Source organism: Pseudorca crassidens, chromosome 19 (genome assembly GCF_039906515.1).
Source record: "Pseudorca crassidens isolate mPseCra1 chromosome 19, mPseCra1.hap1, whole genome shotgun sequence".
In the NCBI taxonomy this organism is placed as follows: Eukaryota; Metazoa; Chordata; class Mammalia; order Artiodactyla; family Delphinidae; genus Pseudorca; species Pseudorca crassidens.
Genome location: NC_090314.1, coordinates 35,614,578 through 35,642,421, shown reverse-complemented (window position 1 = coordinate 35,642,421; position 27,844 = coordinate 35,614,578). Strand labels below are relative to the sequence as shown.

Sequence of the window (27,844 nt, the reverse complement as noted above, 5' to 3'; positions counted from 1 at the left end):
ATGCGCAGAAGCCCAGCCGAAGTCTCGCTCGGAAGCCAGATCATGCGCATTCTCAGCTAAAGCGTCTGATGGACAGTGAGCATGCGTACCATATCTGAAGTTGATAAATTGAAATTGAACATGCGTAATTAACCTTTCGGAATAGGAAAAAAACCCACAACAAATCTCGTCGTCTGTGGAACATGCGCATTCGTTCTCTGTAATGTTTTTGGTATTGAAAGTGAGCATGCGCATAATGAGAAGGTTGCCACTCTGAAGTTTGAACCGGACAGAAACGGCTGATCCTGAGGCTGTCAGTGAGTGGGGTTAATGGGGAACTCCTGGGGCGGCGTAGAAAGGGAGAACTTGGCTTTGCTATTTACTAGTGCAGTAAGTATGCGAAAGTCGCATAACCTTTCAGAGCCTGTTTCCTTCTCTGTAAAATGAAAATAACGATACCTGTTTTTGCAAGGTTGTTTGATAATTGTTAAGTACAGAGTCTGGCTTACAAGCCACAGCTCTTTCCAGTGCTGCATAGACCCGGTGTGAGGTCGTTACCAAAAATTGTCTCTTTTCAGTGTTAAAAGTAGTGGATACTTCCTCTAATATTTCATCTGGTCTTTTTTTCCCCAAGCTTCGTCTTCCTTGCTGTCCTATCTGAGCTAAATACAAAGACTTTCTTGTGTTACTGTAGTTACCAGAACAGAAAGGCGATTGGTGGAGAAAGTCATTATTTTGAAGAGAGAAAATTAATGTTAATTAAATGTGCTACTGTTGAGCTCACTTCTGCATTCGCTCTGTCCCTGTGGTGTGAACTGTACACTACGAATTCCTTTAACCAGAATTTGTTTTGTTTGTTTTAAATGCATGCTTAGGAAAATAGCGATTACAAATGAGATTTTGGAAACTATTGAGCTGTGTATGAATGGTTTTGCGTAGAGTAACCCTGAATCCCGAAACCAACTTCCTTGAATGATTGGCTCCTTAGACAACATAGCTATTGTGTCTATAACACCATAGACATATATAGTACTTACAAATTATATTTTTAGTGATGTATATTCACATATATGGCATTTTATTTGTTCTTTATTGGTAATGTAGTGGCTCTCAAAGACTCTATTTTTTCTATTACAGGTTGCTCACTGTTTTGGGGGAGTAAGCCTGGTTTGTGTCTCAGCATGTCAATAGTAACAGTGCAGCTTGGTCAATGTGGCAATCAGATTGGTTTTGAAGTGTTTGATGCTTTATTTAGTGACTCACACTGTCCCCAGGGACTCTGCTCTAAAAGGGAGAATGAGGCATATCAAGCATCTTGCAAAGAAAGATTCTTCAGTGAGGAGGAAAATGGAGGTATGTGTGGTTCACAGACCTCTCCTTTACTCTGACATAACCAGCCTCTTCAAGGCCAGGCCCTCCACGTGGTGTCTGAACCCCGTCCCCTTCCATCTTACTACGGAATGATTTTGCTCTCAGCCCTTTGTTTCTATCTTAACGTTTGCCTCTCCAGTGACATCTTCTCCTCAGCACGTGAGCATGCTCAGATCATGCCAATCTAAAACCAACCAAACAAACAAAACTTAGCTCTTGACTATAGCTTTTTTCCTTCCTCATCTCTTTGCCTTCTCATCTAAGATTCTCAAAGGAGAACCCTCTTTAACCAACTGTAATCCTACTTCTGCTCTACAATACCACTGAAGCTGTTCTATGAAAAATTCCCAATGATCTCTTAATTCCTAGAGCCAGTAACTGTGTTTCTTTTCTTAATTCACTTAACTTCTCTACCATATTTGATAACATTAACTATAAAACTCCCTCCTTGAAATTCCTTCTGCTTAGGCTCTGAACTTTTCTTCTCCAGTGGTTGCATCTCAGCCTCTCTTCTGTCCTCACTTGTATAGTTCTCTCTGGGCAATTTCAGTGACTCTCAAATTTTGCTACATCTTTTATACTAGTGACTCTCAAAACCTCTAGCCTAGCATCTCTTCCAAGCTGCAGACTGATTAGTGAACATCACCTGCGTCTCTCATGTGTCCCTCAGACTCAACATCTCCATACCCAAGGGCATTCATTATTTTTCCTTTAAAACTTAGCTCTGACTGCCCACATACCATCAGACATCAAGATCTGCGTAGTTTACCTCCTACTCATCTCTTGAAACTCTTCTCCCTTTTCCATCTTCACTTTCATTGCCTTAGTTCTGGCTCTTGTCCTTTCTCACCTGGACTGTTTCAAGACAATCCTCCTGAGTTTCCCTGCCTGGTCTCTTGTGTTTATCACATCTATCGTCCACACTACCGTATTAAAAAAGACATCTTTCCTCCCCTGCTTGAGCATTTTCAGTGGTTTCTCATTGCCTATAAAGTAAATTTCAAGGTTTTTAGCATTGCATACAAGGACTTCCAAGATCTGAGCCCTGCCTGCTTTCTCTCCCCATCCATCACTTCTTATACCCCCTCTTTCTCCATCTTCTGCTTCAGTAATCCTGAGATGCTTTTTTTGCCCTTGGTATTTTTATACCTCTGAATAAAAATACTACTCTGTTAGTGTGGATTTGCTGTGGGTCATATCACATCATACTGTGATTAAGTGTTGATGTATTCTATCTCTCCCACTGGTCCTCCTAGGGCTGGATTGATGTTGTCTTTGTCTCTGTGTTCCCAGCACAGTACATAGCACATAGTAAGCACTCAACAGATGTTTGTAGACTTGACCCAGTCATCATTTTAGCCCACGTTTATTCAACCTGCCTAGCACAATGCTAGGCATTATGACACATCTGCATATACCTGCTGCTGCCCACCTGAATTTCTAAGCAGAAGGAAAGTTCTTCCTATCCTCAATCTTTGATTTTTTTTTTTTTTTGGACCTGGAAGTTTATGCTCTGAGTTAACCCAAATAAGCCACGTGCAATATTTTTCTTTTGATTTTTTTTCCCTCTCTAGTTCCAATTGCTCGTGCTGTACTTGTTGACATGGAACCTAAAGTTATCAATCAAACACTGTCAAAGGCTGCCCATTCTGGCCGATGGAAATATGGCCAGCATTCATGCTTCTGTCAAAAACAAGGTTCTGGAAACAACTGGGCATATGGGTAAGAATAATTCCTCATGATTTTCAGTTTAGATACAGCTGCATAGTTGATTAATAGTATAGTTACAACTGCACAGTTGATATACCAAACACATAATTTTGAAATTGCTGTTTTAAAATGTAGAGTGTGACTTCACCCAGAAGACGCTCATTCTGTCTCGTGTACATCTATGCTTAAGGTTCAGGTAATGATGAAACCAAGGATCTCTTGCAGCAACGTTTTCCACTTCTTCACTGTTGTTCTGCCAGCTAACTTATTGTCAATACAATATCTTTGTCTGGCAGGTATTCCAGTTAATAGGAAATATGCCAAGGCAGTAGTATTGCCTAGTGTTCTTTGGAAAATTCCAATGCCTAGGGCTCACTTCCAGAAATTCTGGTTTAATTGGTTTGGGATGAAGTCTGAATGTTGGGATTTTTCAGAGCTTCCCTAGGTGATTCTAATGTGCAGCAAAGTTAGAACCACTGCTTTAGGAGTATTGTTATGAATTATGTTGTACCGTAAACTTGCAGAACTACCTGGTAATTGAAGTCTCCAGCCTAAAGGAATGGACTATAAAAGAGAATTTTCTACTCTCAGTAAATTTACTCTCCTAGCAGTCCTATTCACCTGTTAAAAATATTTAACTTGTGTATCTTAAATTTCATCAATCAGGTACCTGTACCTTTCTTAAGAGTTAGTTCACTTCCATAGGTTTAAAAAGCCTTTGCTATCCTATATCTTTCTCTGCATTCCGTCTCTGGTTAAATTGAAAGGTGTTTGTTTCTTTTGCATTGCATAGATACTCTGTTCATGGACCTAGGCATGAAGAATCTATAATGAACCTAATCCAGAAGGAAGTGGAGAAATGCGATTCTTTGAATGGTTTTTTCATCATAATGAGTATGGCCGGAGGCACAGGATCAGGGCTAGGAGCCTTCGTTACACAGAACTTACAAGATCAGTACTCAAACTCTTTGAAAATGAATCAGATTATATGGCCTTATGGAACTGGTGAGGTATGAACATGTCAATTGAAAAATTTATATTTTGTATTCTTTGCAGTTAAATGTAGGTAAAAGATTGATCTCACCCTTTCTTTCGAAATGTTAAGTTACTGTGTAAGGAATGATTATACAATATGGTACTTTCATGTACAATTCATTTAACTTTGCCAAACAAATGAGGTGTCCTTATTCATAAAAATTCCGAAGAAGACAATTGTGCATCTTCTCTCAGGAACCCATTCCTGGTTCAGTCCCTCTGGCTACAGCATGTAAAGCAGGGACCTTGGCCTCATCGTGCCATTGCCAACCTTCAAAGAATTTTCATTTCTTTCCATTGAAAGGAAATTTCTGTATAGGCCAATTTCCTATTGATCACCCTAGTAGGAGAAATAATTAAACAGAGGTGAAATAAGTCAGTATAGGAAATGATGTAGGAAGAAAGTGTGATAGTAATAGTCATCATTTATTGAGCCCTTACTCAGTAAGGGCACTGTTCTTAAGTGCTTTACTTGCATTCTATCATTAATCCTTACAACTCTAGGAGGCTGGTATAATTATTATCCCCATTTTACAAACGAGGAAACTGAGGCATAGAGAGATTAAATAACTTGTCCAAGATCTTATAGCTAGAAAGTGAAAGAGCCAGGCTTTGAACCTAGGCAGGATGCCCTTAGAGTCTACCCTCTTAACCACTGTTCTCTCTTGCCTTTCTTATCTTTGACCTTTTCTTTCCTCCAGGTTATTGTTCAGAACTACAATTCCATTTTGACACTTTCTCACTTGTACCGATCTTCAGATGCCCTCCTTGTTCATGAGAATGATGCTGTTCATAAGATCTGTGCGAAACTGATGAATATCAAGCAGATCTCCTTCCGTGATATAAATCAAGTCCTCGCACATCAGCTGGGAAGTGTGTTCCAGCCTACTTACTCTGGGGAAGGCTCATTTCACTACAGAAGAAACCCACTAGGTATTTGTCCTCCTGTGTGCTACTCGTAGAGAAGTCTGATGTTCTGAAAGCCTGAAGGTTGTTCTTCTATGGCTCTTCCCCTCTGCCTAAAGATATACTCAGGTCTCCCTCATTTCGAAAACCTTCCCAAAGAGCAGCTTAGCTTTATTGAATTTGTTTCAATATTGCTTCTGTTTCATGTTTTGCTTTTTGGTTGCGAGGCACCTGGGGTCTTAGCTCCCCCACCAGGAATCAAACCCACACCCCCTGCATTGGAGGGCAAAGTCTTAACCACTGGACCGCCAGGGAAATCCCCTTTTTTTTGTTCTTTAAAAATAACTTTGAGATATAATTCACATACCATACAACTCACCCATCTAAAGTGTACAATTCAGTGTTTTCTAGCATATTCACAAAGTTGCACAACCATCATTTTCATCACTCCGTACAGAAGTGGTTCTTTTTTCAGGTTATTTGTCAAGTGGTGCTTTATCCATTCAAATCATCTAGATGCAGAGAACTCCGTAATCTATACCCCCAGTCCTACTCTCTTTCCCAAATAGTTGCCTATCCTAGTTTTCTTAGTTGCCATCTGCTTCTTCAGATTTAGCATGTTCTGAATGGATTCATCATTTGCTTCCCTGTCTTCACTCCCCAGCCCCCTCTTCCTCAATTCCTGTCACCTGGATTTCTCCCACTGTCCTCATATCTCATCAGTATGCTCAGACTGTTGGTACCATCTCTGCCAGCTGTCTGCATTCTTCCCTACTTCCCTCTCTCTGATATTGGTTCACTTGGCCAGTATCTCTCAACTAATATTGCGTACTCCCCCTGAATACAAAGTTCTCTTTATTCTCCTCTCCCTCTCCCTCTCTCTCCTTTTTTTTCCCATGAAAACCAAAGCTCACATCTACGTGGACACTCCTGGCTTAAGGTGGTCCTATTACTGCTTTCCTTCCTGTTGCCTGCTTCTTCCCCCTGCAGTCAATCCGTCTTGCACACTGGCCCCAAATGAGCCTCCCCAGTGCACAGATCTAATCCTGTACTTTACTTAACCCTTATTCTATGGCTCATGCATTACCTGCCAGATTTGTCATAATTCCTTATGCCCTGAATCCTAACTTTCCGTTTTCATCACCTTCTGCCGCCTCTGTATAGATTCCCCACCTACTTTTCATCCTGTCTCCACTTTTTTCTTCAATCTGGTACTTCCCTGCCTTGGTCCCTTTGCTCAGTGTTCCTTCTTCTTAGAAATCACTTCCTCCTTCCCTTCTTCACCTCTACTGAAACCTTACTCTTCCTGTAGGGTCCAATTCAAGTGATAATTTTTCCATAAAGCTTTCCTACTGAGACCTTTACCTAAAGTAACCCTTTTTCTCTGAACTCCTGTGGCATTCTGTATCTCTTTTATGTCACTTAATGTTTTCTGCCTTTATTATTTCTTTAAGTGTGTTTGCTTATCTTTAAAAGTAACACACACACATTTATTCAAGGAGTACAAAAGAATATGCAATCAAAAGTAAATCTCCCTCTGGCCCCTTCCCAGATGCTGCACCATGTGTTTCCTTAGAGGATCTGTCATATGCATGTTTTATAGTCCCTACTAATTTGCAGCTTCCTTGGGGACATGTGTCTTGTTAATTTCTCTGCATTCCACAGTACTTACCATATTGTGCATCTGTTCATTCAACCAGTAGTTATTGGCTTCCTGCTATGTGCCAGGCACTATGCTACATGTTGGGGATTCAGTGGGGAACCAATGCAGACATTGTGTTCACGTTAAACAAATAATTACACTAAGAACATATAATTAAAAACTGAGTTAAATGCTCTGAAGGAAAGGAGTACAGATCCAAGAGAATGGGTCACGAAGGAACCAGACTTAGGCTGACGAGGTGAAAGAAGGCTGCCCTGAGGAAGTAACACTTGAGCAAAAAGCTGGATGAAGACTTGGAGTTGACTAAGCAAAGGGAGGGAGAAGGGAGTAGCATGTTGGGGGAATAGCATGTGGAAAGACCCTATGGCAGAAGGAAGCGTGGCCCTTTCGGAAGAGAGAAATCCAGTGTCACTGGAGCACAGAGAATGGTGTGGGGGATGATTGAAACCTGAGGCTAGAGCGGTGAGCAGGGGCCGACCTTGCAGGTCCTTGTAAGCCATTTAAAGGCCTCCTCATTAATCTCAGAGCAGGGGAAAGCCACTGAAGGATTTTAAGGAGGTCGTTGGCATAATCACCTTTATTTTTGAAAAATTCATTGCCTGTGGAGAGCTGGTTGGAGGTTGAGTCTGCAGGCTGGTCCAGTTGTTCCTTGGGGAGATTGTGATGAACTCGGTGAACTGCCCTCAGAAAATCCAAGCCATCAGTTACATGAGCGCTCTCTTGACTCCCACTACCATGTACAAACTATAGGGCACTGGGTCCACACTTGCCCTTCACCTTGTGTCACAGTGGGAGAAGTATCCTGCTTCTATCAAAGGCCAGCCTCTCGCTTGGGTTCTGGGTCCCATTCCCTCTGTCTTCTCAGGGACTTAATTCCTCACTCATCTCTCATCCTCACATGTCATTAACCCTCTTTCCTGGGTCGCTGCCATTACAACGGCTCTCTGGCATCTTTCACACCAAAGAAGCCCTCCCTTGACATCACCTCTCGTGATTTCCCCACTTATCTGTCATTCTTTAGAACCACTGTCCTCAAAGGGGCCTCCATTCTCCCTGTCCTCATTTCTTCACCATCTATTCACTCTTCAACCCACTCTGATCTAGTTTCTCTTCCATCACTTTTCCAAAGCTGCTTTTCTTAATAGGTCGCAAGCATGTTCACATTGTCAAATTCACTGGCCCGTTCACTGTCCTTATTTTATCTCAGTAGAATTTGGAATGGCCGATGCCTTGTCTTCTGAGTCTCCTCTTCGTCTTTTGTGACAGCCCCTCTCCTGATTTCCCTCCTTATCTCAATGACTATTCCTTTTATTCCCATTATTTTCCTCCTTCTTTGGCTCCTCCGTTTCCTAAGCTCTAAATGCTGGTCTTGAACCCTCTCCGAAGGTGACTGACCCAGTCCCATGGCTTTCAACACCATTTGTTTTCTCCAGCTGGCCAGTTTCTCTCCAACTCTGACCAATTCCCTAAGCTCTAGATGTCTATATCCAGCAGCCTTCCCAACATCTATGTGTACACGTTTCAGGGTCGTCCCAAACATAATGTGTCTAAAACAGATCTCTTAGCTTTCCCCCAGAAGAAGCCTGTTTCCTCCTCGATCCTTCAATTGCTCAGTTTTAAAAACTTAGGTCCAGGGAGTTCCCTGGCGGTCCAGTGGTTAGGACTCGGCACTTTCACTGCCACGGCCCGGGTTCAATCCCTGGTTGGGGAAGTAAGATCCCGCAAGGTGTGTAGGAATATGCTATAACAAGAATTCCATAGACTGACCGGCTTATAAACAGCACAAGTTTACTTCTCACAGTTCTGGAGGCTCAAAGTCCAAGATCAAGGCACTAGTAGATTCAGTGCCTGGTGAGGGCCCGCTTCCAGGTTCACAGATGGCCGTCTTCTCACTGTGTTCTCACCTGGCACAAGGGACGGGAGACCTCTCTGGGGTCTCTTTTATAGAGACCTCATCTCCCAAAGGCCCCACCTCCTCCTGATGCCATCACCTTGGTGGTAAGGATTTCAATATATGAATTTTGAGGGACACAAACTGTCAGTCCATAACAGGGTTTGACAAAGTCAAGAATGGTTAAGATGAGAGTGGGTAAACAAGAACGCTGGGGGGGAAAGCAGATTTTAACAATTAATTTGTGCGTTAGTCCTCAGGAATTACTTGCTGACTGCTGCTTGTTTATGCATGCTGTGCAATAGGATTCAGCTCTAGGTATTTTACAGAAGAGGATTCTTATGTTTAGAGGAAACTCCATTAGCCATAGGATCAATTTGTGCAACATTTTGTAGATGTTTGTGTCAAAATTTGTTCTTAACATTAGGACGTAGGATATGAGTTTGCACTCAACGTTATCATAAAATTTAAATTTCATGTTATGGTAGAAGATTTTTCTTTCTCCTCTAGGTATTTTCTATAAATATATAAAAAATATATAAAATACATAAAATATATGACATATTAAAAGGATAAAAATATTTTAAAAACATATAAAATAAGCTCTGAATGAAAAACAAATTAGCCTTTCTCCTTAATTCTGTTTCATTACAAATACAAGGTTCTAAAAATAGGTGTATTCCTGTGTTCAGGAGTTACTAATCCTGTCTTCTTTCCCAGTAAAGTTTGATGTTAAGAGGTTCTGATTATTATTTAACCAGATAAAATAAATAAGAGATCTAGGAAAATTTCTAAGGGACTATTTAGTGAACACTGAATGACAGACAATAAAAGCATATTACGTCTCATGCTTATTTTGTTTTCCTGGGGTTTAGCTAAATATTTCACTGACATTTCCAGTTTCTTAGCTAAAAAGAAATTCTCGTTTCCTTTTGGCAAAGTGTGTTTTTTTCACTCATGCTAAAATAGGTGCCAAAATCAAGCAAATATGTGGTCTTTAATAGACATCGTCTCTGAAATTGTATTTACATTTTAAGCAATTTTGGCCTTGGAGGAGAAAACACATTTGGTTCCCCCAAGCCATCAAATCATGGCTGTGTATGAGTCAGTGGAAACAACGTGGAATTTAAAAATTTAGTTCAGATTTTTTTTCTTTGCAGGAGACTTAATGGAGAATTTAGTTCCCCATCCAGAATTCAAGATGCTGGGTGTTCGTAACATTCCTCAAATGTCTGAGAATTCACTGGCATACAGCACATTTACTTGGGCTGGCCTCCTCAAGCATTTGAGACAGATGCTCATTTCTAATGCGAAAATGGAAGAAGGTAAAGGGTATTTTAAAAATATGCAGCCCACAAGCTGGGAAAAATGCCTCTACTGGAGTTCTCAATATAAACTGGCTTGATCCAGTTGAAATAATGGTGCCTTCTTCTGACCAGGGAGGCTCCTGCAAAAAACTCACCAGAACATCCGGGGAGGATTTCTTAATCACTTCACAGTTTCATTTCTCAAAAAAATTTCAGATGAGTGTGACATTTATTTTTATTTTATTTTTATCAAAGTAATATATGAACATAGGTTTTTTTAAAAAAATCAAGGAGTCAGAACTCACTTAAGTGTCTACTTAAATCTGTCCATTGCGTTGTGTGTAAATTACATCTCAATTAAAAAAAAAAAGTCAAGTAATTGTCCAGTATGAGTTTATAATGAGGAAGAGAACAGCCTATTCCACACTTCCCCTCAGCCCAGCAGCAACTGCTTTCAGTGTTTTGAGATGTTTCTCCTGGAATTTGCCCCCATATTTCTAAATATCTTGCATATTCCGCTATTTGTTTTATTTTCCAGGTTTAGATATTATCAGTTGCCTTCCTAGCATGAAGTTGAGAACTGAATCTTCTTAACACCCCCTATATACACATCCACACACCTTTCCCTCCCTCCTCCCAATCTAGTTAAAGCATACTTTTGGGTTAGATCAGTTTTCATTGTCTGTGTTATTTTTGCTATGTAGATATTATTCATAGTTGAGCCATGTACTGTATACACAGATTACATTTTATTTCATGTACAGTTTATTTTTTCCTCCTAGAGTTAATAGTTAAATTTATTTGGTCGATATTCTTTGTACCTATTACAAATTTACCCCTAAACTTTTCCATAAAAACGAAACCCTTCTCAGCATGTTCAGACCTATCAATCAGGTAATCTTATTACTTGCATTATCTGCTTGGAGATATCCCTTCCGGAGGACTTCACCCTGCTGTTCCAGTCTGCACTGGTTACTCTCCAGGCTTAATAAGCAGCCAGCACTGGCATCTTTGCCTCCTTCTTTATTCTAGCCCGTTTCCTAGATTTCAAATCTTCCTCTTTCTGGGTTAATTCCCTCATGGATAGTACCCTCCAGGAGCTTCCTAAGAAAGCGTACAGGGAAGGTAAAAATTTTAAGGCTGCAAATGTCATTATCCTACTTTTATATTTGATTGGCCAGGATTCGAGGCTGGGAATCATTTTTTACTCAGTGTCTTGAAAGCACTGCTCGATAGCTTCCAGCTTCCAGTGTTACTGCTGAGAAGTCCCACTTCAATCTGATTCCTAATCCTGTTTTATTCTCTCTTGTATCTTTTAGGATTTTCTCTTTGTCTCTAGCATTCTGGAATTCCTTAGTGTGGATCTTTCATTTATCTCAGTACAATGTAAACTTTATGAGGGCAGAGATTTTTGTTTTGTTTACTGCTGTATTTTCACAGCCTCACCGGTTTTTAGCCTTTCCTGAGCAGAAACCTTCTTCTCGGATGGAGGGTGGGGCACTCCCCCTAGTGCAGGAGTGGGGAAGGGTCTGGGGCTCTCACTGCCTCTCATACAGATTTTTAACTACTCCTCCTTTAGAAGCGCCTGGCCTGCTTCCAGGACCTCCACTGTGGACAGAAAGTTCAGATTTCCCTGGTTGCTAAGTCAGTAACCATTGGTTCACTTGCTTTCCAGCTTCCAAATTTTTGTTGCCATTATTTTCCTTCCATTTTTTCTTGTTTATGCCTTTTAAAAAAATCCCTGTGTTGTTAGTGAGATTTGGGGAGTAAACTGGTATGTTCAGTCTGTCGCATTTAACTGGAAGTCACTACTATGTACTATTTGGGGAGCATATATTTTACCACAAATTACAGTAAGTTAGGTTTCAATACTATGAAAGTGGATTTCCTCTATATTTACTTGTACTACCTTACAGACTTTAGATCATAGTGCCTGACGTTTGGAGATAAGTAGAAAGTTCACATCTTAAGTAATGCTTCCTGAACTTTTTGGCCACAGGACCTGTTTTTCTGGCAATACCTATTATCAAGGAACACAGTGTTCCTCAGGGTACTGTAAGACGTGGTGCCCTGAGCCCTCTTAGGTCGATAAACCACAGTTTGTTTAGTCATTTTCCCATATAGGAATTCAGAGTGTCACCATTTTTTCACAGTTATAGAGTTTTGAACACTTAAATGTTTTCATATAAATATGAACATATGAATAAATATATTTATGTCACTAACCAGGTTGAAGGATATAGTTTGAAAACTCTTCATATGTTATCAGAATGCTCTCTATGAAGATTGACCCCATTAAGATCATCATCAGCCGTGCATCTGTTTCTACATGTCCTATAGCAACAGGAGGAATGAGTGGCCCAAGGGGGGCAAGGCAGAAGTTACAATGTCTCTTGTGACCTAGCTTTGGAAGTCACATACCATCATTTTGCACCATCCTTTTGGTTGTTAAGGTCAGCCCTATCCCATGGGGAGGGGACCACACAAGGGCCTGGATACCAGGTGGCAAGGATCATTGGAGTTCATCTTGGAGGCTGGCTACCACCCTCTGCCCTCTGTCCCCTAATGAATCATGTCCTCCCATTTGCAGAATGTACTTAACCCTTCCCAAGCACCCCCAGAGTTAGCACATCAGCCTATTAGCACATTCTATTAGCACATCAGCCTAAAGTCCAGAATCTTGTCATCTAAAAGCAGGTGCCAGTGTGGATTTACTTTCCTCAGGTGAGATTTCCTGGGTATAGCTCTTTAAGTACACCCCACCCCCAACAGACCATGGTGGAACAGGTGTAGGATTTTACTTATTTATTTTTAAGTTTAATTTACAACACCTTATTTTTAAAATTTATTAGTTGATTTATTTTTTCTAGTTTGGATCAATTTATTTATGTGAGGACTAGAGAGTCAAAGTTCTAAGGGTGTATATAAACAGACTTTAAAAAATAAAACTAGCATCACATTATATGTATTTTTTGTTCTGCAACTGTCTTTCGTCATAGTATTTTGTAGCCTTCATTCCAATTCATTCATTTAGACGTGCCTTATTCTTTTTAGTAGCTACATAGTTTTCTACCATATAGGAGCCCTAACTTATTATATGCACATAGATTAAAGAGTCAGGTAATTCTACGAAGCTGGTTGTTAAAACTTTCAGTTCATAACCTTCTTCTATTGTCTCCTTCCCAGAGGTAACCATTTTTCAAAACTCTTTTGCTATTTCTTTTACTGTTTTTATCTATTGCCATTTACAGATTTTTCAATGATTTAGGTATTACCTATTTACTTCCCACCATGGAGGGTTAGGATTTAGCTTTTTTCCAACACTGGGCCCTAAGCTCTAAAACACACTCTAGACAGGCTCATCCTTCTGATATGGTAGTAAGTGTCATCACTGGGTTAAATCGATATTCAGCTTTACATTATCATGACCAAGTAAATGCTATTCACAGCTGAGCAACAAAATATCCTGTGATTACTTTTCCCTTCCTGTATAATTTTTTTGTTTTCTTTGGAGTTAATAATTACCTTGTTTTCTTGTTTGCTTAGTTTTTCTATGTACCTGTCAATTATTCAACACTGTTTCTCTACTTACCTAAATTTTTTCTTGATATACAGGCATACCTTGTTTTATTGCACTTTGCAGATACTGTGTTCTTTAACAAATTGAAGGTCTGTGGCAACCCTGCATTGAGCAAATCTATTGGCACCATTTTTCCAGCAACATTTGCTCACTTCACATATCTGTGTCACATTTTGGTAATCTCGCAATATTTCAAACTTTTTCCTTATTATTATATTTGTTATGGTGATCTGTGGTCGGTGATCTTTGATGTTACTATTGCAAAAAGTTGCTATTGCTGAAAGTTCAGATAATGGTTAGCATTTTTTAGCCATAAAGTATTTTTTAATTAAGGTATGTACATTTCCTTTTAGACATAATGCTATTGCACAATTAATAGATTACAGTATAGTGTAAACATAACTTTTTTTTTTTTGCGGTACGCGGGCCTCTCACTGCTGTGGCCTCTCCCGTTGCGGAGCACAGGCTCCGGACGCGCAGGCTCAGCGGCCATGGCTCACGGGCCCAGCCGCTCCGCGGCATGTGGGATCCTCCCGGAACAGGGCACGAACCCGTGTCCCCTGCATGGGCAGGCGGACTCAACCACTGCGCCACCAGGGAAGCCCATAAACATAAATTTTATATGCACTGGGAAGCCAAAAATATTTGTGTGACTCACTTTATTGTGATAATTTACTTTATTGCGGTGGTTGGAACCAAGCACACAAAATCTCCAAGGTCTGCCTGTATCCAAGTATTCTGTCAGTTTCATCTTCTTTAAGAAATCTCCCCTAGAGCCTTCTGACCTGCTTCAATCTAGTTTTTTTTGCCCTCTCCAGCCAGTGTACATTTGTCCTTCTGGATATTCTATTTGCCTGTCTGTTGTGTTGGATATTCTGCTCAGAGGGTTTACACAAAGCCCCAGTGATCTGGGGGAAGAGGAGGGAGGGGACATGGTTTTCCTGGTTTGGTGTGTTTCCTGCCCTTACCTCTGCCTGGTGTTCTCCAGACTAGGGTCTCTCAGTCATATCCTCTCCAGAAAGTAAACCTTTAGTTTTCCGCTAGGGTGGGGAAGAGGCAGTTGTCATAATAAACAGACAAGTTTAGCAACATTCCTTAAGCAGGAGTCAAAGGCAGATGTGCTTTACATGGTTGCAAAGCCAGTTTAAGAGCCAGTGACTTAGTGTTTTCATGGATTCCCTTAAGGAATGCCGCACCACCTACTTTCTGGAGGCACAGAGCACAATAATGTGAAAACACATAGGCATCATTAATGCTGAAACAAAGAGTGATAAAGTCACTGAATGTGAAAAAGTTTTAGGAAAACCTTAAGTTATTTCGTTACATATATATTTTTATATATGCTCAAGAATGATATATGATTTTTAAAAATATAAACTTACTCTAAAAGAACTCTTCAATAAGTGTAAAATTTAATAATCTAAGTGAATAATTTAATTTTTTTTCTAATCAATGGTGACTTGGATGGAAGGAAATATAATATTGTGGATTTATACCCCTTTTTTGTTACATGGATTGTAAATATTTTTGTCCATCACTTTTGTCTTTTGTATGGTATTTTTCACTGTATGGAAATTTTACCTTTTTATGTGAGCAGACCTGTAAATCTTCCTTTATAGATTCTGAGCCTTACCTACCCCAAAGATATAAAAATATTCTCTAGTATTTCCTAGTATTTTCATAGTTTTATATTTAATATTTAAATTTTAACCCATCTGGGATTTATTTATTTAATTTTTATTTATTTGTTTATTTATTGGCTGTGCCGCACAGCATGTGGGATATTAGTTCCCCGACCAGGGATCAAACGTGCCCCCTGCAGTGGAAGCGTGGAGTATTAACCACTGGACCGCCAGGGAAGTCCCTATTTTTGTTTTAATAAATTTATTTACTTTATTTATTTTTGGCTGCATTCGGTCTTTGTTGCTGTGCGCTCTAGCTGCGGTGAGCAGGGGCTACTCTTTGTTGCGGTGCGCCAGCTTCACATTGCAGTGGCTTCTCTTGTTGTGGAGCACGGGCTCTAGGTGCGCGGGCTTCAGTAGTTGTGGTACACAGGCTTAGTTGCTCTGCGGCATGTGGGATCCTCCCAGAGCAGGGTTCAAACCCATTTCCCCTGCACTGGCAGGCAGATTCTTAACCACTGTGCCACCAGGGAAGTCCCCTCTATTTTTGTTTTTGATCATGTATATTTTTAAAAAATAAATTTATTTATTTTTGGCTGCATTGGGTCTTTGTTGCTGTGCGCAGGCTTTCTCTAGTTGCAGCGAGCGGGGGCTACTCTTTGTTGCGGTGCACGGGCTCTAGGCATGCGGGCTTCAGTAGTTGTGGCATGTGGTCTCAGTAGTTGTGGCTCACAGGCTCTAGAGCACAGGCTCAGTAGTTGTGGCTCACGGGCTTCAGTAGTTGTGGCTTGTGGGCTCGGTAGTTGTGGCTCGCGGGCTCTAGAGCGCAGGCTCAGTAGTTGTGGCTAGTGGGCTTAGTTGCTCCGCGGCATGTGGGATCTTCCCGGACCAGGGATTAAACCTCTTTTCCCTGCATTGGCAGGCGGATTCTCAACCACTGCACCACCAGGGAAGCCCTCAATTTTCAATCCTATTTTTGCTTTGTGTTTCTACATCCCTTAACATTTTTATATGTATTTTGTTTATTTGTTCATAGAGACATACAGAGTGAAGTTCAGTCTTTATAGGTGGATAGTTCTATGAATCTTGACACACTTAAACGGTGTAACCACCACCACAATTGAGACAGAGTATTTCCATGTTCCAAAAAGTTCCCTCACACCCCTTTGTAGACAGCCTCTTTCCTCCACTCCAAGCCCCAAGCAACTATTGACCTGAACTTTATTCCTATGGTTTTGCCTTTTCCAGAACGTCCTGTAAATGGAATCAAACAGGATGTAATCTTTTGAGTCAGGCTTGCTTCACTTAGCATCAGGCTTCTGATATTGATCCACATTGTCACGTGTGTCAGAAGTTACTTTCTTTTTACTGCGTTGTAGAATTGCATCCTTTGCACCTACCACCGTCCTTTAATATTCGATGAAGACTATTTCATGCCTTTCTCAGGACTGAGTAGTTTGAATCACTTTAGGTCAACCAGATAAGAATGTTTAAATTTTTAGAAGAACCCCACCCTGCCACAACTTTTACTTATCAAATGGAAATTTATATAAAATACACATACTATAATACATCTTTCTCTTCTTGTTCAAGGCGATTTGTAAAATCTCTTGCTCTTTTTTTTCTTTTGGTAGGTATTGATTGGCAGGTACGGCCTCCTTTATCAGGACTTCCTACGCGTGGTAAAATGTCTCTCAACAAGGAGTCTCATTTTAACACTTCCATTGCTAACTTGGTCATCCTTCGTGGGAAAGACGTACATAGTGCGGAGCTGGGTAAGCAAAGTTAAGGTGAAAATTAAGATGTACGTTTTGCACATGTACATGGTATGCGTGGTAAAAAAAAAAGAAAAGAAAAGAGAAAGAAAAAAAAGAAGTCCCTGAATTTATTCTTAAAGAAAGGAAAATAATAACTCCATATTTTAGTAACAAAATGTAACCATTGTATCAGTAAGTGTGTGACTGGATACCAAAATAGATGTGGTGTAAACAAGAGGACAAGTTTAATTCTTTCTTCCTGAATCTGGCTGACCTGTCATCCTCACCTCGTGGCTTTGTCCTTAGTGCAAGGCATCTGTTTGAACTTCAGCCATCAAATCACATAGGAATAAGCAAAGAAGGGCAGGCCTGGTCCTCTAGGGTCACACACCACACTTGTGTTTCTATCCCTTCGACTGGGACTGAATCATGTGCCACATCTAGCTGCAGGGGTGGCTATGAGCACAGTTAAAATTTGGTGGTTCTGTTACTAAAGAAGAAGGGGAGAACAGGTATTGCAGGACAACTAATGGTCTCTGTGACAAGCATTGGTACAACGTTTTCAGGAGGTTGAAAGAGCAGTACTCTTCTTAGCTTTCTTTGTGTTTCTATGGCAAGTCTCTGGGATTATATTATCGTTGTCTGATGATTCCAGCAGCATCCAACTGGCTGCTTCTAGCTGTGATATAAAGAAAATCAATCTCATCCCTGTAATACCTCTTAAATAAAAAACTAGTAATAATTAAAAAGAGATCAAGTCAATCAGATGGTGTACTTTCTTCATTTTAGATTTTAAAATGAGAAAGTTAATAAAAGGATATATAAAGTAATCTAACCTCCAAAAATTTACCCACAGCAAATGATGCAGGTACATAGAGGTGTAAAGATATTCACTGCAACATCTTTCACACTAACAGAAATCTGGGAACAACCTAAATGCCCAACAATAGGAAATGTGTTAAAGAAATTATGGTATATTCATAGAAGCTTTTAAAAATATGAGTGATATTTACTGGCACAGAAAAGAGGTTTACAACATATTGGTGAATGAAAAATGCATATTACATAGGGCATGTATGTAAAATTATAGTACAAAAGCGGGTCAGCAGACTGTTCATAGTCTGTCTCTGGGTGGTAGCATTTCAGCTGTTGAGTTGACTTTTAAATTTTCTTCTTAATAAATACTTTTCTGAATGGTGTGGATTTTTTTTTTATGATGAATATGGATCATTTATCCAAAAGCAATATAAAGCTAGTTTCAAAGAGCAAAACAAAAGATTTCTGGTAAAATGGATACAAAAATATCTGTTTATTAACTTGTTTCAAAAACTGATGATTTATGATGTAAACAGTGCCTTGTTATTTTACCCTAGGAGCATTTAAAGATCCAGCTCTCTATACTTCCTGGTTAGAGCCTGTTCATGCTTTCAGTGTGTGGAAAACCCAGCGAGCCTTTAGCAAATATGAGAAGTCTGCAGCGTTGGTCAGCAATAGCCAGTTCTTAGTAAAACCACTTGACACGATTGTGGGCAAAGCATGGAATATGTTTGCTTCAAAGTAAGTAAAAAATAAATCTACAAACCTTTCCTAACCTTAAGCAGATAATATAATGTTAAAACACTAGGCAGGATCTGGAGTGTCTTAGTCTGTTTGGGCTGCTATAACAAATAGAGCATAGACTGGGTAGCTTATAAACCAAAGAAATTTCTCGCATTTCTCGAGGCTAGCATGTCCAAGATCAAGGTACTGGCAGATTCAATGTCCAGTGAAGACCAACTTCCTGGTTCATAGGTGGTGTCTTTTTGCTGTGTCCTCAAATGGCAGAGGGGCAAAGGAGCTTTCATGGGCCTCTAATCCCATTCATGAGGGCTCCACTGTCATGACCTAATCACATCCCAAAGGCCTTACCTCCTAATATCATCACCTTGGGAGTTAGGATTTCAACATATGAATTTTGGGGGAACACAAACATTCAATCTATAGCATGGAGTAAGTACTTTGTAGGTATGAAACTTTGGGCACATTACTTCAGGTTTCCTTTCCTTTTCTGTACAATGGACCCAAAAGAGAGGATATATGTGGTGAGGATTAAATGAGATGATAATGTAAGAAACCCTTAGTACAGTGCATGGCTAGTAAATGCTCAATAATTGTTCCATAGTAGTATTGTTGTTGTTGACTAAACGAGTAGTTTCTTTTTAAAAAATATTTACTTATTTGGTTGCACCAGGTCTTAGTTGTGACTCCAGGACTCCTTTAGTTGCAGCTTGCTGGCTTCTTAGTTGCAGCATGTGGGCTTCTTAGTTGTGCCTCACCAGCTCCTTAGTTGCAGCCCACAGGCTCCTTAGTTATGGCATGGGAACTCTTAGTTGCGGCATGCATGTGGGATCTAGTTCCCTGACCAGGGGTCAAACCCAGGCCCCCTGCTTTGAGAGCACAGAGTCTCATCCACTGCGCCACCAGGGAAGTCCCTAAATGAGTAGTTTCTAAATGAAATGAAAGTAAAGTAGAAATTTCACTATAAGGCAGGGACAGTAAGATAGTTTTCCAAAATAAGATCCTTGAGAATGGAAGAGATCCTGATCTTGCTCAGTAGGAAACATTGCAAGTTCAACTCTACTTGGTACTAAGAAATGTCTGCTTGATTACTAAGAAATGTGTTTGTTATCCTGTTCCCTGACTTCTGCCACAATTACTTAATGTTAAAGCAGAATTTCTCAAATCATTGGGTAAGCCTGTACTTTGATTAGCTAGGATTCCCAAGGGCCCCCCATCCTGCACATGGCCATTCCATAAACCCCTACTCCTCAGGACTGTGAACTCTGTGTCCTCTGTTGGTATAGTTCTCGTCCCACTCTCATTAAATGGTAGCAGCTATTATTTCATCAATTTAGTTCATGTCTGCCCTTGATATTCTTTTTAACATGACTTCTCCTGCCTCAGAACATTTTGGGGGACTGGAGGTATTAAGAGGATCACCTGGCATTAGTGAAAATTAAGTGTTGTCTGAAAAACACTTGGGAGGCTTCACTTCATTCCTAGAACTGGACCAATGTGTTTCTACAGTTTCACGCCTTAGATAAAACTTCTCAGGCACTTCTTAAGAGTTTATATTGAACACAGTCATCTCCTGTAGGGTGTTGAATATGTGCTGGGTAGACAGCCAAATCTGAACATGCTTCTTTTTCCTATGTGCTGCTTCTTTTTTTTTTGGCCATGCCGTGCGGCTTGCAGGATCTTAGTTCCCCGACCGGGGATTGAACCCGGGCCCTGGCTGTGAAAGCACCAAGTCCTAACCATGGGACGGCCAGGGAATTCCCCTCCTATGTGCTTCTTATTGTCACTCTCTTGGACACTAAATAGACAGGGAGCTTGACACAAACTTTGAGAGTTTGCTAACCTTTGGAGTAAACATTGAAGCAAAGGCAAGACTTTTAAAAGAGTCTGCCATCTGCACGTGTTCATGAGCTAGGAAGGGTCTATTTATTATTTGATTTTGAGTTATTCGTTTGCCTGAGATTTTTATTTCATATTTTCTGTTTCTTTCACCAGAGCCTACATTCATCAGTACACAAAATTTGGAATTGAAGAAGAGGATTTTTTGGACAGTTTCACATTGTTAGAACAGGTTATTGCTAGTTACTGCAACCTCGGATTTTGAACAATGGGGAAAATTTACCTTAAGTCATTTTTGGACTAAAGTACTTGCAATACTACTTTCTCCGTAAGGTTTTTCAAATTCCTATCTGCTAATGTAACAAGGTTAAATGCTGATTCCTTCTCCATACTATAGCCACAGAAAAGGAGAAAAACCTTTCATGTTTTCAATGAAAACATCTACTTGAAATTTTCCTTTGTAAGAAAAAATATTGGTACTTCTTTAAAGAACTTTGGGAATACTTTGCTGAGATGTTAGAACTCTAGAACTATCAGAAAAGGAAACTTCCCTCTTTATTCCAAAAAGCATTCACTAAGTATGAGCTAAACTTTCATAGCACAATTTTAAGCTAAGAAATTGCAATTCCGTATTTAAATATATTCATCTTTGAAGTGAATGTTTTGAACCATAAGAGGGAGCTGTTGTCAAAAGCTACAGGGTGAACATCTATTTTTGAATATTTTATTCTAAAACGGTAAGATTTTCCACTTTAAGCAGCTATTTAAAAATAAATGTCAGGACTTTGTTAATAAACGTTATATCATGCTTAAATACAAAAGTAAATAAGCAAATGTTTCCTTTGTTTGCTGTTCTTAAATTTTCTGGGCATCAGAAAATTGGGTTTTTCTTTTAGATCTTAGAATGCCAGAGCAGAGACTGATTTTATTCAACCAGTGCTTTAAAATTACTTACAGGTATTTAGCTGGTGTGGAAGACGGTTATATTCCTTTCAGTAAAAGGGGTAAGAGCTTTCGCCAAAATTTCACTATGTTGAGAAAATTACCACCAAGTAAATATTGTCCTAGATGAAACTGACACATACAGATGTTGGTTTCATTCAGAAGGACAGAACACATTTGGAAATTTGCAGCTGAGTTTGAGGGGAATGGGGTAGTTCAATAAAACACATCACATGCAATGTATTAACAAATGTAAAATGGCAAACAAATAGGAACATTTTGCCCTTTCTGCCAAATCTACCAGTGGTTTCTTCCTTTTCTTTCCATATGGAAATGATTACCTTTTTGCTGTTTTTCTTATCAACTGTTGCTATGATTTAAAATACTGAACCATATCTTATTTCTAAGGAATGTAAAAAGTGGTCTGTTCAACTGCTAAAAGGCACACCCACTGCTGTATTTTGTTAAGCCAAGAATACTAGAAAATAATGAGATTGTAATTTTTACAAAATAAAGTTAAAAGTAATAGTTTAGCATTGCAGAGATCCAAAGACTGAAACAATTTCCCGCACTAAACCAGCATTAATGAAGATCTGTAACCAAATTACCTCACTAGGGGGTAGGCTGATTCTGACGAACTTTGCTACAAGTTAAGCTTAAAGAAGGTCGTAAGTTGAAATCATTTTATATTTGAGAAAAGCATGCATGAGGTACCAAATGGGACAAATATATTTCTAATTTGGCAACTCATGGAATCAATGGCAGGTGACTATTGGAAGTAAACTCCAATTACACAGAGCCATTCACTTATGTGAGTTGACCCTTTCTTATGCATGTTATTGTTTCATGCACAACTGCATTATTTGGTGTGTGTGGATACCTAAATATTTGCAAAATTGTTTTAAATGTTTACATTGAAATTTTTTTCTTGTCTATTTGGAATAATGTAAAAATTTTTGCTATTAGAGTTGTGATAACTTAAAAATGAACACAAAGAAGTTGATGCCAAAGCTTCAAAATAAGGGGTGGCATTGGAAATGTACTTTGATTTGTGTGGAGATAACGGCCAATCAGCCAGGACAACATTAGAATCATAACTTCCTGGGCATAGAGAGCCAAAAGCTTTGAACATGTAATTTCTTAGATTACTGGGTAACTGGCGTACTATGTGTGTCACTCAGACATTATCCCACACAGCCAAGATGCACCCCTATAGGCAGTGAGTACAGTATAAATTCAAACTGTTTCTTAATTTCAAACCTTTTCGTTCTCCCCCATTTGTGCTTTTCTTAAGAGCTCTTTAAGCGGTAGAACCTGTTTCTTCCCATTCATTCCCTCTTGCTTCTCGCTTTGGGTACTCGCCCCGCAACCCCTCACCACTACTATTCAGTCAGCCAACAATCCCTTTCTCCTTTCTTTAACCTGTCACTTAGAACTCAGTAAGTGTGCCCATGATTCACTATTCTCAGTCCCTTCATTCATTCAACCAGTATCTATTCACTGCCAGGCACTGAACAAATGCTAAGTATATGGGGATCAATACCACAAAGTCTAAATGAAGAAGCTTACAAGGTACTTAAGTTTCTTTCCATGCCTGGTGCTACGATTCTGGCTTCCTAATTATTGCTTATTATCTTGCCCATGTCCATGTTCAGTTTTTTTCTTTTTTTACAGTAAAGATGTGGTACAAGGTAAAGAACCGTGAACTGGGACCTTTAGTCTAGGCTTTAAATTTGTCTGAAGCCTCCTCACTGGCTCTGTAGACTTTACTGTGCAGTGTACATACCAGTGATTCTTCTCCTGACCACCATGTTTATCACACTTGCATTCCTGTCCAAAATTTTGTTTTAAAACATGCTCCATATGTTCCCATCCCACTGTTCTCTCCGCATGAGCTCAAGGTTTGGCAGTCAACCCTTCCTTGTTCTTCCACCTACCTTCCAAATATGGCTTTGCCCACTAACTTGTCATTTTTGCAAATAATCAGTTATTTAATTTAAGAGATATTTGCTCATCTGTATCAATCACATTGTTTCCTATGGGTTTTAGGAATGTGAGCTAAAAAATCTGGCTTTATATTTTTAACTAAATAACTTCCTACTCCTACACTCTGAAATGTCTCAGACGATGCAATGTCAACCTTATTAATAAATGGAATCCCATTTCCCCTAGCAGGAATGTTAAGATAAACAATGTAAATATTTTAAGTTTCTGGAGAACGCAGTGTTGGGTCAGTGTTGCAGAAGATATGGCATTCAAGGGAGAAGAGGGAAAAGAGAGAAAATCCTAATCATTTAGACTCTAGGGAGCCAGTGAAGCCAGGGAAGAGATGAAAAGGAAGGTCAGGGGAACTGATGATGATTCCCAAAGAACTGCTAATAGCTTATAAGCATTTAAAAAAAAAAAAGAAATACTCGATGGTTTTTGAATTATGGACTTTACCTAATGATAAAAAATCTAAGAATAGCTTACAAGATAGCATGAAAAGAAACAAGAAGCTAAATTACATGTCTCTTAGCAAATAATTCTGTGTTACCTGAATTTTTCTCCTTTGCCAATGATGGAGCCAATACAATGGATACTTTCATGGCTCTCTTGTCCTATGAATTTAATTATTTACATGGTAAGTACACAGAAATTCAAAGATTTTTGTCCAGTCTTTTTGTCCAATATTGGCTGTCCAATAAGGTAGCCATTAGCCACATGTGGTCAGTAAGTGTAAAATACACACTGGATTTTGAAGATAATACAAATAAAATAATGTAAAATATTAATATCTTAAATCGTGGAAATGATATTTTGGACATAATAAGGTAAATAACTTATTCAAATTGGTATAATACCTGTTTTTTTTACATTTTAAAGTATGGCTACTAAAATTTTAAAAATTAGATATATGACTTGCATGATATTTCTACTGGACAGAGCTATTCTAGACACTTCAGGAGCAAAATCCTGGGAATTGTAGAAACTGGAGTTGAACAAAGCTTATCCTTACTAGGTGAGAGTTCATGGGAACATGATAGTAAGAAACATGACATGAGGCAGAAAGATGGAAGTTTTCCTTTTTTTAAAAAAAGAAGGGCCTTGCTTAAGCTCAGCTCCTGTGAACAGTATGAAAGAGGCAGGATATGAGCTTAATTCCACAAACATCCATTGAACACCTGCAAGTTAAGACACTGTGCAAAGATGGGGAAATAAAAAAACGAGGTAAACCTGGCCCCTGCCCTTTAGGAGTTCACCATTTGGTATATTCCTTGCTGCAGATCATATGCTTGACTCATGTAGAGACTCTCTGTTTGTTGAACAGATTAATATAAACGTCTGAAAAACTGTGGAAGAGACGTAAAGCTGCAAAACTACAGACACACAATAAAGCCTATTAAAGGTCCCATATTAGCAATAGATCTCACAACTATTAGATGAAACTAAGGACCTGGAAATGTAATTAAAAATATTCTGCTTCTGAAGTCATCTTATATAATTAAGAGCCACTTAAGGCAATATAAATTCAAACAATATATTAAAAGAGAGTGTACAACTGCCTTCGTTTGCAAGTCCTTGCCTAAAATCTAAATTCCTGGGCTTCCCTGGTGGCGCAGTGGTTGAGAGTCCGCCTGCCGATGCAGGGGACGCGGGGTGGTGCCGCGGTCCGGGAAGATCCCACATGCCGCGGAGCGGCTGGGCCCGTGAGCCATGGCCGCTGAGCCTGCGCGTCCGGAGCCTGGGCTCCGCAACGGGAGAGGCCACAACAGCGAGAGGCCAGCGTACCGCAAAAAAAAAAAAAAAAAAAAAAAAAAATCTAAATTCCTTGTCCTGGAATTCTAAGCCTTCTAATGTTTGGCCATTCCCCCTCTCCCACTGTTTCTTTTCTGTGTGCTGTAGTAGCCAAAGCTGACAGAAATGACTGTTAAATGTGGTTATGAGAAACACATAGATTCATCTACATGGTTATGTTTAATTTTGTTCAGTAAGGACAGAGGTGGAACTATCACTAACCTGAAGATACAGATGAGAGACACGCCCCAATGATCCTGCCTGCCCCAGCTCTGCCCCCACTGCTAGGATCCCAAGACCAAGAAGAATGGGAGGCTCCGAACATTTTTGAGCAGGACTCAAAGGACACATGCTAGATATCATAGTAATTTCTTTGGGATAATATCTTAGGGGATTTCCTTCTTTTTTTATATTATGCATTTCTTTGGCTTGCATTTTTTTTTAAGCAAAGCCATAAAAAACCAACATAAAGATAAAATAACTCAAAAATGATTTTTCAAAGGACGTTAAGACCTGGAGACAGTTTGAAGAACGGAGGAATAAGTCAAATGAATCAGAAGGCAGCAACAAGGGGTGGAAGTAATAGGCATCCTCATCGTTCTGTAAACTATCACAGAAATAGGGTGTAGGAATTATAGGATGCTCCAGGGGCAGAGGAGGAAGGGAGAAGTTAAAGATAGCTTTGGGGTCCTATTGTCTCAACATGTTCTTCTAATGAACATCGCCTACTGCAGGGAAGACTAGTAAATATATCAAACACAAAGTCTGGGAGCAGCCTGAAAAGAGGTGTATAAAGTAGGAGATCATTTATGTATGAAAGAACCTTTTATTTCTTCCTTGCAGAGACCAGGGATGTCTTTTATGCTCAGACAGATTATGTTTGAAGAAGAAAATGCAGAACATCTGCAAATTTCTTTGATCTCTACATTTTTCTACAAGCACTATTTTTCAGCTTTTTTTTTTTTCCTTCTAAAATTGTGCAAAGTACTCGCACACCTGTGCTTTTACCAGATAGGCATCTTATTTTGTCTGATTCCATCAGAAAGCCAGGAACAGTCACACCCCAATTCTCAAAGGCTTCAAAAACTGTGGACCTTCTTGAGAGTGGAATACTCGAGTTTTGTGCCTCTCTTCTCTACCAAAGGATTATTACAGAAGTAAATCTCTCTCCTTCTGAACTCTGGTGCTTCTGGTGAATGGTATGATTGTGGTCATATGTCATTTATTCTGAACTCCTATCCAGCCAACTTCAATAAGCGTAACTCACTTACTGAAACATGTAAACCACCCCGGCACCAAAGCAGCCAAATGGAAAGCCGCCTTCACCACATGCTCTAGAAGGTGTAATAAAGCCGTGACTCTGCCTTTTGGCTTGGCAAAGGCAGTTGGGAGGACGCCCTCGTACTTACTTGGGAATACTAATGACATCTGGGTTCTAGGTGGCTGCCACTGCTGTCTAGGCTAGCACTACTGGAATCTTGGACTCTAGTAGAAATATACAGGAAATCACACTGCCAAACTTTTCTCCTTATAAAGACAATCTATCCAGGAATTACCATCCTCCCAGTTCTCAGAGGGAGGAGCCATTGGCAAAGCAGGCAGGATACAACTGTGGAGAGGAATTTTAAAGCAGTTTCCTGTGGCTCCAAGGTCCAGTCACAGTGCCATTCTTCAGGAACAGTGCTACATAACAAGGTGAGGCTTAGATGATCACTTACAGGAAAGTACAGAGGACATACTACTCTAGAGAATTCTCTGAAAAAGTCAGGTTTATTCTCTGACAGGGAGTGGTTTGAGGAGTTAGGAGAACTGACATACACCCCTATACTAGGCCCCACCATTCTATTGGTATCTTCCCTTCATATGTTCAAAACGGAATAGTGACTCTCTCTCTCAAACTTGGTCCTCCTCCTATATTCCTGGCTCAGTGATCAATGATTATTGCTGTCTTCTCAGGGTTCTCCGGTTCATCCTTCATGTATACTCCACCTCTTTCACTCCACCATTACCTGGACTCTACTTAGGTAGCACCTCCTGCCTGCCTTCGAATCTCTGCTGCTGCTTCACGTGGGCTGTTGCAATATCCATTCAGCAAATACTGTGTGTGACCCCACCCTGTGCTTGGCTCTGAGCATACAAAGGAGAGCACAATAGTGTCTGCCCTTATGTGGCTTAGGTTCTAGTGGAGGAATGAGCAAAAACAAGAAAATTGACTAGTTGTGAATTATATGTAGGTACCTTAAAGGAAACAAAACGAAGCTAGGCAGAGAATAAGAGGTAGAAGGCTCATTGGCCTTGTCTCACAGCTCCCTCACTGGTGCTTTCCTGGTGTCTCTCACAGGGCTTTTCCCTCACCCCAACCCCTACCTGGCAATTCAAGTGCCACATCCTCATGAAACCTTTTCTGATCCTTCCTAGTCAGCAGTTTTCTTCCTCTTCCCATTTTTTTTTTCTTATGGCCTTCATCTTACTACTCTACATTATAGTTACCTGCATATTTGCATAACCCCCAAGAAGACTGTAAGCTCCTGGAGGGAGATCATTTTTCAACAGCTTTGCCTCTTCCCTATAGTACTTTAAACTATTAGATAATTTTTTTTTTTTTTTTTGCGGTACGCGGGCCTCTCACTGTTGTGGCCTCTCCAGTTGCGGAGCACAGGCTCCGGATGCGCAGGCTCAGCGGCCATGGCTCACGGGCCTAGCCGCTCCGCGGCATGTGGGATCTTCCCGGACCGGGGCACGGACCCGTGTCCCCTGCATCGGCAGGCGGACTCCCAACCACTGCGCTACCAGGGAAGCCCTAAACTATTAGAGATTTAAAAAGTGAATAAAAAAAAATTTTTTCCCCCAACGTGGCTAATACCACTACTGGCCCTAACTGTTTCATATTAGATTTAAAAAGTGAATA

General features: G+C 40.0%; 1 protein-coding gene and 1 long non-coding RNA gene across 6 annotated transcripts; one reads left to right on the top strand and one right to left on the bottom strand.

Moving 5' to 3' along the window:
• The first annotated feature begins 25 nt into the window (after positions 1–25).
• On the top strand, positions 26–23,569 carry TUBD1 (tubulin delta 1). 5 transcript variants are annotated; one of them, XM_067714532.1, is made up of 9 exons: positions 40–296; positions 1,117–1,332; positions 2,925–3,072; positions 3,854–4,070; positions 4,797–5,028; positions 9,716–9,880; positions 16,699–16,839; positions 18,195–18,378; positions 20,374–23,569. In XM_067714532.1, exons 2-9 carry the CDS (start codon positions 1,161–1,163, stop codon positions 20,480–20,482), a joined length of 1,368 nt encoding a protein of 455 aa, XP_067570633.1. In that variant the 5' UTR covers positions 40–296; positions 1,117–1,160; the 3' UTR covers positions 20,483–23,569. The 5 variants fall into 5 exon arrangements, with proteins under 5 accessions (XP_067570636.1, XP_067570635.1, XP_067570633.1 ...); XM_067714531.1 differs by having other exon boundaries at positions 41–369; XM_067714535.1 differs by lacking the exon at positions 1,117–1,332 and having other exon boundaries at positions 26–296.
• On the bottom strand, positions 15,646–27,740 carry LOC137211855 (uncharacterized). Its single transcript, XR_010937241.1, has 2 exons — positions 23,696–27,740; positions 15,646–16,835 (listed from the first exon to the last, which is right to left on the bottom strand). It is a non-coding gene; the product is annotated as an uncharacterized lncRNA (long non-coding RNA).
• Between the last annotated feature and the right edge of the window lie 104 nt (positions 27,741–27,844).